This window comes from Nycticebus coucang, chromosome 21 (assembly GCF_027406575.1).
Source record: "Nycticebus coucang isolate mNycCou1 chromosome 21, mNycCou1.pri, whole genome shotgun sequence".
In the NCBI taxonomy this organism is placed as follows: domain Eukaryota; kingdom Metazoa; phylum Chordata; class Mammalia; order Primates; family Lorisidae; genus Nycticebus; species Nycticebus coucang.
This window is the reverse complement of record NC_069800.1, coordinates 23,141,084-23,157,421: the sequence shown is the minus strand read 5'-3', so window position 1 is coordinate 23,157,421 and position 16,338 is coordinate 23,141,084. Positions and strand designations below refer to the sequence as shown.

At 41.4% G+C, this 16,338-nt stretch overlaps 1 protein-coding gene across 1 annotated transcript in view; it reads left to right on the top strand.

The window, feature by feature from the left end:
* The window catches only part of SPTLC3 (serine palmitoyltransferase long chain base subunit 3), a 207,542-nt gene that overhangs the window by 150,137 nt on the left and 41,067 nt on the right, over positions 1-16,338 (top strand). Inside the window, exon 9 of the mRNA XM_053574493.1 lies at positions 8,366-8,492. Within this exon, the coding sequence (XP_053430468.1) occupies positions 8,366-8,492 (127 nt within the window). The remainder of the gene's footprint in view (positions 1-8,365; positions 8,493-16,338) is intronic.

Genomic DNA, 16,338 nt, shown 5'->3' with positions numbered 1-16,338 from the left:
GGATGACTCAGTACATTGCACCTTTGTGCCCTTTATTCCTATGATTATTACATTGTAATATATAATAAAATAATTACACAACTCACCACAGTGCAGAAGCAGTAGGCACCCTGGGCTTTTTTTCCTGCAACTAGATGGTCCCAGCACTAGCATCACCACCTTGGCACCACATAAGATCATTAGGTATTAGATTTTTAAGGAGTGTGCAACCTAGATTTCCCACATGCATAGTTTACAATAGGGTTCACGCACCTATGAGAATCTAATGCTACAGCTGATCTGACAGAAGGTGGAGCTCAGGAGGTGACACACACATGGGGAGTGGCTGTAAATACAGATGAAGCTTTGCTCCTCCCCCTGCTGCTCACTTCCTGCTGCACAGCTGGTTTCTAATAAGTCATGGACCAGCCCAGGGTTTGGGGACCACAGTTGTAGACAAATAATGGGGAGTTATTTTGCAAAGAGGGAATAATGGATGCCAAACCACAAAAGTAATAAGCAGATGTTACAAGAACTATAAGTAGTCTGGTTTTCATGCTATGAAAAGCACAAGGCAGGTACTAGCCACTGTAGGCAAAAGTTAGATATTAAGGAGACTGACCCTATACTACAAGTTGTGGATTTTAAGACTTTTAATCAAAATGGTGCCAAGATGATTAATGTACTTTTAAGATACTTTTCCTGAGAAATAACTTTTCCCCACAATGTTAGCTAGACCATGGGCCAAATCTTACCTCTAATACATTTTCTACTTGCCTTAAATTTTCAGATTTGCTGGGATTACACTAAGTGAGGGTTATTCCTGTTATTATAGTGCCAGTATTCTCAAGGGAGTTGTGAATATAGAACAATAAATGTTTGAGAGAAACTTAAAAGGAAGAGGGAAAGGAAGGAAAAAAAGAAAATCAAATGTCCAAACTTGGGTTTTAGGTAAAAAAAAAAAAAAGTCAGATCTGCTCAATTAGAGGACAGTCTTATCTAAACCCTGACAGCTGTCTCAGACAAACTCACATGTGTCCCACAGAGCCTGTGTGACAGTGATTTGGGCTCTGCTGAGAATGGCACAACAGGCCTCCAAGTAGTGCATGCAGATGGCATCAACAAAAATCCCCAATTCCTCATCCATTGTTGTGAACAAGAGCAAGATGCTTCTGGTAAACCTGCTAGACAAAGCAGGGTGTGCACCAGAAACAATAAATTTAAACAACAGATTTAATTTTGGCGGCTCACCCTGCCTTGAGACATACAGATGCTTAAAATATTCAGAGTTTAAGTGGTCTTTACCTTTCAATAAGCACTTTTCTTCCAGGCTGAAAGCATTGTTTTTCATCCTCCTTTCACTGGCCTGTGGGAATTAGCTGGGTAGTGCTAAAAAACACAGGGAATGCCCAGGATCTTACAAAATTCAGCTAACTCTGGTAAAAGGTTAAATGTTCCCTTCCTAGAACGTCAAAGCAGTAGGGATCAGAGGGTCTCAAATACAGGAGTTCCCTCAACCCAGCTACACTGCTCTGTGACCTTATGGTTTTGTGATTACTTTAGCAGCAGCTCTGAGCTACAAAATTGTTAACCAAGCGTAACTCTGTTTCCTGAACCAAAGACACCTGAATAAACGAAAGCAAGCAGACACTTGAAATGTTGTCAAAGTTGGTGGATGTCACATTTTTCTCCTTGGAGTTACCTCAGTTGATACCCACTTTAAGCAAAAGCTCATGACTAGCTGAAGTAAGAGCTCATGACGGTCCTCTCCCCGACTCCCAGTCCTGAAGTCAGTTGGAGTATTTTGAAAGTGTAGGTGCTTTTGTCCACATAACTTATATGCATTTGGGCTAGATAATGAGCAATTGTGAAAATTAATACTATTTACATTAATCAGGATGCCTAAAAAAAGTATGCACATCTGTTCATTTTCTTGTCCTTTCCAATACTCATTCTGTGAGTGTTTGGATTCAGAGGACTGCGCCATTTATTCCTCTCTTCTTCCGCTCCATGTTACAGTGCACTGTTTGAATTTGCCACTAGATGGCAGAAGAAATTAGCCATCAAATAGTAGTGTTTTTGGCAGAGGCCCATTAGCCTGAGATACACCACCCTAAAACAGCAAGATGCAAAACCTTGAAAACAGGACAGTTTCCAAGGCCTGGAGAGTGAGCAGAAGATAAGGAAGCAATTGAGAAGGTGCATGTATGCGCCTTGCCTGAAGATTGAAAAAACTAGTCCGATACACACCTATCTGGAATGGTTTGAGTGAGACCATGATAAGTCCAGGTAAACTGGTTCTCTTCCAACCTAACAGGCCCTTGGTTTAGTGGAACTTATATATCTGTTCCTCTGTATTCTTAATTTTAAAATTTATGTTAATTTCAAATTGCAGTGGCTTCCATTTAAATCATATATTTTATTTCCCTGAAATTTGGATAATTGTATGTAGCATCTTCACTTTGAATCCTTTAAACTGTGCTTTTTAACTGAAAGGCATAGGATTGAGCCAACACTCAAGATCCTTGTTTTAAAAAAATCTTTCTACTCATCTGTTTAAATAATTAGGGTACAGTTTTCAGAGTTTCGTCATATATATGTATGTGCATATGTACATATCTATCTATATATCTCTATGTGTTTATATCTCTTGGATATTTTAGTACATATGTCTTGGTGAGTACTATAAAATATCTGGGATTATAAACCAATGGATACAAGAGTAAGAAAATGAACTATAAAAAATGTTAAAGGGCACACACTCAGACTTGACATTTTTCTGAAACTCTAATTTCGATTTCACTGTACTCAAGGGCTTCTTAGTACATCCTGAGATTTGAAAATAATCAGTTGGATCCAAAAATAAAGAAAAAGATAAAAACATCTGGCTTTTAACTCTCTTTTTAAATGTGGATGTTAATATTGGTGTAGAGGGAAAATATTCCCAGTAATAGTATTAAATATCTAGGAGGTTCTAGAAATCTCTGTGGAGTGGGCCGAGGTCAGAGCTTTATACATGAGCAACCAGATGACTCATATAAGAGAAAAATATTAGGAAACAAACAAGAAGGAAAAATGGGTTTGGTGTGAAGATACTACCACAGAGTATAGAAGTTTTGTTTTGTCCTCAGCCTTCCCTCACAAATCATCCCACTAATTCACCTCTGCTAACTGGAGCTTACTGCCAGGCTGTGGTCTTCTCTTCCTGCCTCATGGCAACTACTAAAAATGATCTCTCAAGAGCCAGCAAAATTTTTCTATTTTGCTTACTTTGAGTTTGAAGCTACTAGAGATACACTAGGAACAGTCCAACTCAGAGAATTCTGTTCCTTCAAGATCTTCCCAGTAAAAGGTCAGGTAATTTCTTCTTGCCACCTATCAGAGAGCTCCATGCTATCAATGGCTTCTTTGAAGAAAACCTGAGCTGATGGGACTAGGTTTCTTATTTTTTTTAATTTAATTTTTTTTTAACCCAGTTGCTGAGAAGATGTGGTCAATACTGCAGACCTTCTATTTTTCTCCAGGCATAGATCCTGAGTCCTCTTACATGTTTGATGCTAACCACTAGTTCCAGAGACTATGGAGACTTGCAAATGAATGAAGCAAAGGTAGCCCTCTTGACTGATTGGTCACAGAGCTGGAATTCTAAAGGAGGAAAGAGGGACAAGGCGGCCAAGCATTAGCCCCACTAGCCTGCATGCCAGGCAAAGGCAGGGCTCACAAAAAGGCCAGCTCTGCCCTGACACCAGGTCCTGGCTGCCTTTAATGGCCCTTTGAAGTAAATAGAGGTCAGAGAATGAGCACCAAGATGTTTATTCTAAGAACCTCTTGTCTTATCTTCTCTCAAAATGCCACCCTTGCCCTTGAACTCCAGGTCTATGAGTAAAGAAAACAATCAGGATTTTGAATGTACAACTGGACTTGGAAACCCCAGTATGAGGGGATCTCTAACCCACCCAGAGGGAAGACACACCCCAGACTCACCATGCAAAACACCAAAGCCAACTCTTAATGCATGGCACCCAACGGGGAATGAGAGGAGGGAACCAGTAGCTAGGAATCAAGGCTTTCTTTGACACTCTCCAGAAGTTGCTCAAAGAGCCCCACTTTCTGAACCACACTGGCAATTAACTCCCACTTAAAAACTCAGGCTTTGAGAGAAAGTGGACTCAGTCCAAAACAAATAAGATTGTGGGCAAGACAGTCATAGCATTAAAAGGTAGTGATGCTGCATTAATGAGGTATTTATGCAAACTAAGAATGCACATGACCTTGGCTTGATAAAATTTCTCAACACATGAAGAAAAATCAGGGCTTGAAAACATTGGGAAGAACCCTTTTAGGGATCAAAGGAGATTTATTTTGATTCCTTGTCTGATCTTTGTCAGCAATGCCCCTTAAGCGAAGAGAATATCGCTATGCTTATTCCTAAGAATGTAGTCTAGCGCCTCTTATGTACTTCCATGACCCTCACCATCCTTCCCCAATCTCTGAGACCCCTTTCCTCTCCATGAGACCATCAGTATTTTTTTCCAGGCCCCTGCTAAGTACTCACCAATATGGATTTTTAAAGAAGTATATAACTCCATCCCTGGTCTCAAAGAGGTTTCAGCTCCTTCTGGAGAAACAAGAGATACAGACACGACACATTTTTGAGACTAATGCAACTCAGTATGTGATTTTAGTACTTTACAGGCTGGAGTATATTGTAATTATTAACCCCAAAAGAGAGACAATCTCTGGATTAGGGAAAACACTGCAGCATAAGCAGAGTTCAGTTGGTCTCTATGCTGTCCTGGGCCCCTCACCCTGTGCATGCCAACCTTGCTCTTCCAGAGAGAATTTGAGAGAAGTAATATAGTGTGGTGCTAAGGGGGAGGACTCTGGGGTCAGATTCTTTAGGTCCAAAGCTTTGTTCTTCTACCACCTTTTATGAATAATTTTTTTAACTTTCATCTATAAAATGAAGATAACTTCATAGTTATTATGAAGCTTAAATGAGTTAATATGTGCAAAGTTCTTGAAATGGAACCTTAAACAGCCAATGAATATTAACTATTGTCAGCTTCTTGTCCCACTATCTCTTCAGAGACGTTCAATCTGTCATCAAGTCTCAGTACACACTTATCTAAAATGCCTCTCTTTTCCTTTTTTTCATTACTACTGTCACACACACTACCACCACCCCCCACTCTCCACATGAAGAATGAAGGAAGAACTGGGCTGAAAAATCTTTGGTTTGTTGTCTGGGTTGACAAAAGTATAGTTACTTAACTTTAGAACATTACCCTGTGCAAAATGAAAGAGTTGGAATAAAGACATTCCAAGAAGTTTTTACATTTTGCTCCCTTCCTCCCACCCCATGCTCCCAATTCCAAATTTTTGAATGTGCTATGCATTAGGAGTAGTCACCAACACCATCAGGTGTCCACTATTTACCGCTTTTCTAAATACAGACCTGTGTTAACTCATTTTACCCTTCTAATGCCTGAGGTAGGAATTACTATTAGCTCATTTTTCAGAGAAGCAAACTAAGGCATGGAGAGATTTAGTTACTTTCCCATGGTCACACAGCAGTAAGTGGCAAAGCCAGGACTTGAACCCAATCAATAGAGTTCCTTTCAGAGGCTATAACTCCTGGGTTTCACCCCCCAGAAGCACAAGCTTCTTCCTCTGCCTCCCAATTCTTTGCCCATAAGATGCCATCCTGTTCCTCATTTTAGCACACGTCCATGCCTTTCCACTCCTCTGCATCTGTCCATATCTACTTCATCTTCAGATCATGCCCATGTTACGCTCCCTTCCCAACACAAAGTCCATCTGGGCCTCCATCATCCCTGTCTCAGTCCCTGTGACCCACCTACTCTGTCCTTGGCTTCCCCAGCATCCTGTGGGGAGGTGTTTGCTCTCAGTAGAGAAAAAAAAATCCCTGCTGTTGTTCACTAGAAGCAAGAAATGGAGCTGTGAGGGACAGGTTGGCTGCAGCTACTCAGGAAAATAACCACTATTCTCTCTGAGATGCCCCAGATCCTTGAAAGTGAACTTCCTGGATACCTTGTGGCCCATGCCTTAAGCCAGCCAGCATCATACATGCACTCCTCAAATATGGGGAAAACACAGCCAGGTGTTTATATGGATTCACCAAATAAAAAATAGGCGAAAGCTTATTTTTAGTTATATGAATGGATAATGGATGCCAGGGATGCCCACACACATCTAGGACACAGCCCAGAGAAAGTCCTTAGACCATTCACTTGGAGGAAAGGTGGAAGGAGAAAAAGAGAGAAGAAAACAGGAAGGAAGGAAGGAAGGAAATGCTTAGTGTTTAGTAAGTAAAAGAGAAGAAAAAGATTTAAATGGAGAGTTTGAAATGAAAAGAGGAAGAGAGGGAACCAGAGTAGAAGTGAGAAAACTAGAGAAAAGGGAGAAACAAAGAATCAGAAAGAATTAACAGTTCAAAGTGAAGAAGAGGGAGAAAGGAAGTCAGAGAAGAAGGAAGAGGAGAAGTAGGGATTCAGAATGAAAGACATATTGGAGAGGCAAGAAGGCCCTGGATCCCCCCATGAGACAGATAGAGTCACATCTGTAATTTAACCTTGACCAACCCTCTGTGAGGCAGGCCATACACTTTACTGAGAAAGATAAACAGTCCCAGGCTCATGGTTGGCCATGGATGTGACTGAAGGAGGCTTAGGAAGATGTGGGCCTGCCCCCCTAAAGAAGCTCTCAACTCCCAAGAGCTCCTCCAAATTCACCACCATGAGGAACAATCGGAGAAGACACTTAAGTGGGATTCTAAACTGTGGTGTCATCCTAAGGAGAAGGTGGCTGATCCTTGAAAGACCCCACTGCTAATGCAGAGAGCTGTCATCAGCCCACTAGCTTTTCTGCAGGACACCCTGACAGTCCCAAGCCATAAGCCAGTATAGGTGACCTGACAGATAGTCTGCACAGCCAAGGTTGAGCACATACAGATGCCAGTTCTGAGGTCCTCCCCACTGTGGCATTAGGTTATTGGAGCTTCTTGGGGCTTTCAGAAAACCTACCTGGGGCCTGACAGTTGGCCTTGGAAGTAAGGCATGCAGGTGAAAAATGTTCTTACCATTGGAAGACCAGTATTCTGCAGTGTCTCAGCACTCCAAAGAGTGTTACACAAAAATTCCAATAGTTCTCTACTGCCCAGAGCATAAGCAGGGCTTATTGGGTCCTAACCTACAGCCTGATTTGGTTTCCCACTAATCTTTTCTCAGTCTGTTCTTTGCTGTGCTCTGAACATGCTGTATCAGTTAGTTTTTGCTATGTAACAAACCTCCCTAAAATACAGTGTCTTAAAACACTACCATGTATTCAGTTCACAATTCTGCACATCAACAATGTGGCCTGAGCTCAGCTGAGAAGTTCTACTGGTGTCAGTTAGGCTTGCTCTTGTGTGAAAAACAGTTACTGGGTCAGCAGGGTACTGGTTGTCCTGGCATGGCCTTAGCTAGGATGGCGCTTCTTTATTCCATGTGGCTGCCGTCATCCGGCTGGCCAGCCTAGTTCACATGGCGGCCTCAGAGAGTTCTGAGAGAACCACAACACTCAAACCTTTTGAGGTACAGGTTAAGAACTAGCTAACCATCACCACTGCCACATTCTACTGCTCACAACAAGTACATCCCAAGGCCAGCCCAGATTCTTCCATATTTTCATGGAGAGTGCTACAAAGTTGGATTGCCCAGGGAATGAAAGAATTATAGCCACTTTTTACAATCTACTATGTGTGCCTTCTTCTTTCATACCTCTGTACCTTTGTTCAACTTCTCTCTTTTACTACCTTCTCTTTATTTGTCTTCATTTTTCAAAGTTTAATCAATCCAGTCTCATCATTGGAATTTCCCTATCTACTCTAGCAAGTAGGACCTTCTCTCTTTCCTCTGCATCTTGCAGCCCCATTTCTATACTAGTTTGCATGTACTATTGCTTTTCCTACCATTACTTGTCCATGGGCACAATTATCTGTAATATTCTCAAGGGCAAGGATCACGTCCCACATCATTTGGACACACCTGACCACTAAGGCAGTGCTTGCACATGGTATACTCAACAAATGCTTCCAAAGTCACCCTTTTTCCTTCACACATCTGGACTTACCTTTATTGTTCAACTCCAAACTTACAGAATCCCACTTTCATGTACCTTCTAGGTTTTTTTGAGGGAGAGACCAAGAAGAATAAAATAGAAAAAATAGTTCAGTGATGCCCACTAAAAGTTACACCATATTCATCTCTTCAGCTGTGAATTGAAATGTCTTTTTCTATGATGGATGGGTGTGGGCCAAGATGTGATTCTCACCAATACTGAGATTTATTTGCTTTCTTTTTTGGGTTTCTTCCCTTTATTTAAGGACCTTGTGGATTACTTACGGGTTCATTCGCATAGTGCTGTTTACGCTACATCCATGAGTCCCCCTATAGCAGAGCAAATCATCAGAGCAGTGAAATTGATCATGGGACTGGATGGAACCACACAAGGTAAGAGGGTCTGTAGAGAGCACCAGTCCCAGGAACTCCTCTCCTAGACCTGTCTCTCTTCTGCCCAAGCTCCACCCCTTCTCATATACATGCCCTTCTGTTGTTTATAAATCAGGTCAGGCACACATGCAAATCCTTCATTAAAGCAAAGAAAACTTTCTTATTAACCTCAATGTTTTCAAATTTGGATAATTTTGTGTGATCAATTGTGTTAAAATGAATCAAATACTGTTTGTGTGCATGTGTGTGTGTGTGTGGTTTCCTTGGGGCTGTCACTGTGTCTCCCTAAGACCAAAGTAGTCAATTTAATTTTTTACTTTTTAAAACTCCATTATTTTTTTATAATCAGATATTGGGTAGGAGAAAGCCCCCACTGGCCATTTGAGGATATATGAACAAAACACACACACAATAATTTTCCAGCTATTTCTCTGCCCGTGAGTCACCACAGCTAAATTGTGCTACTTTTTGCTTGACCCAAATCAACTTCATCTTCTTTTTGAAAAATTATTTCATTAAAACCTCCTTGAACTCTCCCTGTGTCTCTCAGAGACAGTTTATAGAGTTTTTACTACATATCACACACTGGTAGGGATACAGTGAACAAGGGAAGCTATCGAGGACATTTATGGAAGTAGCCATTTGTAGTGGGCCCGGAACTGGCCACTGGGCAACATAATCCACATGCCCCACCCACATTGATGAACTAAACTACATGGATTAATGCAACCCTCCAAGATTACTATTTCAGTAGAAGTATGAGGAAATCTATCAGTCTTCAGAGTTATTAAAGCAGCAGAATATTTGACTACATAACATATTTTACCAGAAGCCTCCTGTATGATACAGACAAGAACAAGGCTGGTATAGTAGAAGTTGTACCTTCACTTACCTACATGGTGATAGCCCCTGGGCCCCATTCCACCACAGGATACTTGTTTCAAAAACAAAATTTTCTTTTTCACTCCAATAGGAAGATGGCCTGCGGAAGGAGGTTTTTTCTTCCCCTCCATATAAAATGCAATGATTGGTTGATCTCCAAGGTTGCTTCCTGGCTTGACTTTTGGGTTTATGACTGTATCCTGTTGGATGGTCTTTGTGAAAAGGAAATGGCCCTCTATCCTAGGGAGGTCTCATGGTACAAGACTAGAAGTGGCTGCCTGGGTTTGACTCCAAGGATACTACTTATCTGACTGTGGCTTAAGCAAGTGGCTTTTGTTCAACCCTAAGCATGGTGTTCAACTGCTCTGTTACCCCAGTTCCTCCCACTATACAGTGGGGAAAATAATGTTTATAATTCAAGGCTTTTATCAGAATTAGGTCTATTATTTCATATAAGCTATTTAAAATTATGTCTGAAAACAGTTATTAGTATGCATTTATAACTGCTTACCACAAAGGTCACTATGAAAGTTTTGAGATAAGCTGTGTTATGGTCCATTATTTCCAACAAATATAGTCTATGGTGGTTTCTGATTCACCCGGGCAAGTTTCAACTTATTTGTCTGATATTACCAGTGTTGCTGGGAGGGCTTCATTTGACAGTCAGCGTCACTAGAGAGCTGGGAAGTGAGTACTTTTATGTGATGGTCTATAATTTTAAAAGTGCATTAAATGAATCTCAAAGCCTTGAGCATTTGCAACAGGCTTTCGGTAACCTTAATCCTTTCAGAATAATTTTCAAGAATTGAGAAGAGACTGAACTACACTGGAAGAGAGGAAAGGAGTGAGCATCTTGTGACTCCAGTGACAGAGGAAAACATCACCACTGTGGATAAAAATGGTTTCCAAAAATAGCACGTGACATTTAAGGACACTGAAGTAGCACTACAGATTGGATCACCAGCAGTGTTCAAAATCCTGCCCAGTTATCTTCAAGTCAGGAAAGTTTCATCCTGATGGGCGATTCACAAAAGCCCATCATGTTGAATGGTCAGATTTGACATAGGCAAGTCCAGATACATTTCTGACATCATTACTGGTGGTGAAATCTGGATGTACCAGCTTGATCCAGAGAACAAGCATCAGTAGACTGTAGATTTTTCCCAACGAAAAAGTGAAGCAGCCCCAAAGGGTTGTAAAGAAAATGGTGGCAACTTTCCTCTCCAAAAGCAGTCATGTCACATCTGTTCCTCTGGAGGAACAAAGGACAGTCACTGCTTAGCGGTACACAATAGTGTGACTGCCAGAAGTTTTCAGGAAGCTTCAAGAACAACATCCAAGGACAGGAGAGGGAGGGACCATCTTGCACAATGACACTGTGTCCACCCACACAGCCAACATCACCATTCAGTTCCTGGAGTCCACAGGGATTACATTTATGATTCATCTACCCTATAGTTCTGACTTAGCCCCATGCAATTATTTCCTTTCCTACAGTAAAAAATACCACACATGAAAGAAGGTTCTTCAGCCCTCAAGAAACTGTTCAGACCTACAGTTATGTGATCTAATAGCAACTGAAGAAAATGAGTGGAAATAATGTTTTCAAATATGGTTTATAAGAAAGCAAAAGTACATGGCAATTATCTTGAGAACATATAGTAATCAAAATGAGTTTACATTTCTTAATTTTTGTATATCTCAACACTTTCATAGTATCCCTTATATTGTTATTTGCTATTATTTCTGAGGTGTTCAAGAAGAATTTGAATCACTTCTCAGGAATGCTATAGGAAGGATGCTTATGACAGAAGTGAAAAAGGGCTAGATGTCCTCCAAAGTCCTGGATTAGTCAGGATGAGGGAGGTTATGCCACAAAAACAAATAAACCCTGGATATCCTAGTGATTTAAACATAACCAATGTATTTCTTGCTTGCATCACATCTAATACAAATCAGTTATCCTTCTACACAGTTCTCATTTACAGAGGAAAGGACTTGGGCTGCTTCCAGCTTGAACTTTGCCATCTCAACACATGGCCTAAGTAGAGAGAAAGGGAGGTCCAGCCTGGAGGTGACAGTTAACATCTTTCTTACAGTCTACTGGCCAAAACTAGTCATAGGGTCACATTCCAAGAAGTAGAGGCTAAATTAAGGGATACAGATTTTGGATAAGCAGATGTCTGTCAACCTTTTAAAACTGAAGCTATGTAAAGTAGCATCCAGTCCTACATGAGCTTTTGCAGTATATGAAAAAACTATTCTGGACCCACAAGCTTCCTACAAAGTGATATTAATTATATTCTTACACTTCAAGCATTTCTTAATGGAAAAAAATCAATTATTTGATATTTAAGAAAAAATTCAGGTAAATTATCTCATAATGACCAGAATTATCCTTTGGTTTTATTTTAAAGATGAATAATTAGGAAAGCATTATTCAGACAATTAGCCTATGTGTCAACAAGGATTTTCACTAATCTCTTTCACCCTTTAGTGTGTACTTTATCAGAATCAGTTGGTTTACATGCATGCAACTTTACAATCATTTCCTTCCTTCCTCCGGATTGGTTTACTGTTTCATCACAAACAGAACGTATTGTTTATCTGATCACAGTTGGAGATCTCCAGACAGATTACATTTAAAGATATGATCATTTGTCCTTCAATAATCATCTGTCATCAATTTTTCTCCCCCTGAAATGGGAGGTATTTCCCTTAGTTCTCTCTTAGCTTTATAATTAAAGAATTATTTGGTTATTTTTTTTAACCTCACAGTTAAAGCTTCTCCTGTTACTTACTCCTCTTGCCCTTTTAAGCAAAAAAAAAAACAAAAAAAAAACAAAGGATACTATATGTATGGTATTTTTTCTTAGAACCAAGATAGAAGAATGAGGGAGAAAGATAAGACAGTTTCTTTTCAAGGGAATGAACAAAGAAAAGTCGTAGAAAAGCAAATTGACAGAATCATCAACCAAGTTTCAGGTGGTTTTGCTTGAGGCATCTTTTGAAGAATTCAAAGGCATGCAGTGAATGATCACACTGGCCTCATTTACTACAATGTCTGCTTTAAATAAAATGAGCAGAACAGGTTAGAGATATTGCATTAGCTCTCCCCTTTCTACAGAGATAGACTGACTCTCAGGGCAAAGATGTCCAAAGCTCAAAAGGACCTGTGTCATGCAGGAGCTGCTTTACAGGATCTGAGAAAGAGGAGCCTGGCTTCAAGCCTTCATCTTCAGCCCACTCCACGCCAACTGTGATTGGAGCCTTTCAAGGCTTTGTTTCAGGTTGAGTTTGGGGAGCGGTTTGCCAGATCTGTTCCTTGATGAATGTCTTCACTTTAATCTGCAATGCAAAGCCATATGCTTCAAAGAAAGGCAAGCTTCAGGAATAAGGTCAATGTTCCTTTGATGCCAAGGTTCAAAGATGAAATAGCAGTCTCAGCGAAATGACAATGTTTATGCACAAACAGCCACCTTCACTCTGCAGCCCGGCTGCTTTTGGAGTTAATGCACACAGACTGAGGGGCTGCAGGCTTGGCATGCATTCCATATGCATGAAGGCCCTTTTAATCTCCCGGCCTGTCACTCTGTGCAGTGCAGTGAGCCCAAAGTGGAGATTTGATTTCTCCATCTTAATAGATGTTGGGTGGTCCTCCAGCCAAGCCAATACTGTAAGCCCCTTAAGGGCAAGAAATGTGTCTTTAATTAATTTGGTGTTCCTCTGAGTGTCAAACTCAGTGTTCAGCTTAATAAATATGTCATGACTCAACTTCCATCTTACCAGCCTGCCCCATGTCAGGTCAGTGTTCATGCTAAATAAGATCATAGGGATGTTTAGCTCAGAGGACGGGGAGCTGGAATCAGTTCCACCCCAGTTGTGGCAGGTGGCGATCATCGCTCAGTGATCGCTTTTGGAGGGTCCAGAAAGATTGCAGCCTGGTCATTTTATTTATCTAGACATGGTACAAGACAGGACAGTGAGCCCCTAGTTACAACTCCCCTGAAAACAGCAGGGCCTTAGTTGTCTAATTATTGTTTAAATCTTTGATGTACATTTTTTTCAATTATTAGGTCAACATTCTTTGTGAGCTCCCAATCTCACTGCAGCCCTTTCCCCCAACTCTGGGTAACCTTTCACTTCTCAGAGAAGATAGAGGTTGAATTGTGTGGATGATTAACGGAGTGTGCTCTCACCCAAACTACATGGGGCCCAGTGCCTGGCTGCCCACTTGTTCTAGAACAGGCAAGTTGCTTGCCTCAGCTCCCTCACTGTAAATTGAGGTTGTCAGAAGGATTAAATGATGTAATATAGACAAGGAACTTAGCATGATGCTTGATATGTAGTAATCAGTCAGTAAAGGTACTACTGATTAAAATATTCTTTTTTTTTTTTTTAGGGGATTCATTGAGGATACAATAAACCAGATTACACTGATTGCATTTGTTAGGCAAAATCCCTCTTACAATCATGTCTTGCCCCCAAAAGATGTGGCACACACCTAGGCCTCACTCCCTTCCCTCCTTCCCTCTCTCTGCTCTTCCTTTCTCCACCCCTCTCTTCTTCTTTCTCTCTCTGCTCTCCTCTTTCCCCACCCCCACCGTGACCTTAATTGTCAATAATTGTCCTCATATCAAAATTGAGTACATAGGATTCATGATTCTCCATTCTTGTGATACTTTACTAAGAATAATGTCTTCCACTTCCATCCAGGTTAATACAAAGGATGTAAAGTCTCCATTTTTTTAATGGCTGAATAGTATTCCATGGTGTACATACACCACAGCTTGTTAATCCTTTCCTGGGTTGGTGGGCATTTAGGCTGTGATTAAAATATTCTTAACTTATCTGCTTTCTTCCCTTCCTTCTCCAAATTTTCTAACAGCTTTACCCATCCTGGAATCCTCCCCTTTTTTTCAGACTTTACACCCACATCTTACATCTGTACCACTCTCTCCATCACCTCTCGCCTGGATTTCTGGAGTAGCTGCCTGAATATTTTCCTCTCTTCTGCCTTTTCCTTTTTACAGTTTGTTTCCACACAGAAGCCATAGTCATCTTTAAAAAAAAAAAAAAAAAGGAAGAAGAAGAAAAAGAAGGAAACAAACCCAGACCATATCATCCCTCCACTCAGAACTGTCCAACAGCTTCCCAGCTTACTCAGTGTAGATTCCGGACCGTGGCTCTCATAGCTTCTCAGGATGTGGCTCTCCGTATTTCTACCGTGGCCCTGGCTCAGGCAACACCAGGCAGCTGGCATCCTTGCTGTTCTTGGAATGCAGGAAGCAGGTCCTGCCGAAGGGCCATGGCACTTGCTGTTCCCTCTAGAACTGCTCTTCTGACCAACATCTGTGTGGCTTATCCCCTCTCTCCCCTCTCCTTTCTCCTCCCTGCCTTATTCGGAAAGTGGCTCTATCCTAAACAGGTACCCACCTGTCCTGCTAATCCCCCTCACCTCACTTTACTGTTTATGCATTTAGGAGGAGCTGACAAACTATATATATGTCTGTTTTCTGGACTAGACTATGAACTCCAGGAGAACAAGCATTTTGCTTCTTTTATTACCCTGAGAGTAGTGCCTGGCCAGCACAGGTTCTCAACTGGTATTTGAAAGACAGAATTCTTCTTTCTTTTTTCCCTCAGCAAATGAACAGTTCTGATCTCCTTCACATCTCTGTGCTTGGTTCTTTCTCTAAAGGCACTGGCCTCTCTTCTCAACCATGAACTTGTGGGGTTCCCTTATCTTCACCCTTCTTCCTCTTCAAACAGCCACAGAGCCTTATCCTTTCCCTTTTGTTGCAACAAATCTTCTCAGAAGAGTGACCCATCATGCCTGCTTCTCAGCCTCCCTCCCCCGGTACTTTCCAGCCCCTGTAGCCTGTCCTCTGCCCCTTTGCTCCATAGACAAAGGTCTGCCCTTTGTATACCTACCCTCCTGCTTCTCCTGCCAGATGAGACCTGACCTCTCCATATCATTCTCTCTTCAAAAACAGTTTTCCCTTCGTTGTAGAGATGCTCTCCTCTTCTGGTTTTCCTCGTATTTTTCCTGTTTTCCCTTCCTCTTCTTTTCTGGTGGGCCTCTTCCCCTGTCCATATTTGTCAGAACCCCACCATCTGTTCTCTTTATCTTCCCTTGCCTCTTTCCTTTCTCTTATGTAGAAACGTGCTTCTCAAGCTTGAGCCTATATCAGAATCAACTGATACAGGTGGGGAGGGTTTAAAACAGCATGCTGGCCCCACCCCACCCACAGAGATTTCTGCATGGGATGCCTCTTGTGGTTCTAAAAAGCCCCACATGATGCTGGGGACAAGGGACCACCCTTTGTGAACCACCCTTTCTAAAGGCTTTGTAGTCATTTCTTTCCCTCCCATGAGACAAGAATGGGATTGTGGATTCCTTGCCTAGAAACCATCATATCTCCTTATCATCTTTGTGTCAGTGGTGATCAGCACAGTGCCTGATACATAATAGGCTTATGAATCACGAACACATATTTTCACATTGAATTGAAAAGAAGTTTATTAAGTGTCGATTGTGCCATGATGTACATCATGCTCATAAAATATTTGCTCCAAGGCCATCTTTTCATCAAAAGACTTGAGCAGAGCCTGAATACTTACTATCAGCCATCTGAGTAACTGAACTTGCTCACCAAGGTCAGCCTGTTCCTTGTAATTCTTGCCTGTGTGCACCTCTACTTTTGCTCACCACAACTGTACACTTACTACACACATAGTGCCACTGATGGTAGGGAAAGTGGCCCACATGTCCCCAATCATCATTTCACATACCATGAAGATGGGAAAGAGAGGGTGAATCTAGATTATTATACAACATGCTTCTCAAAGGGTGGTCCCTGGACCAGTAGCTTCCGCATCACCTGGTCTTGTTGGAACTGTAACAAAATACTTGCAGATCAGAAGCCCTGGGAGTTGAGGTCAGCAATCTGCTTTAACCATC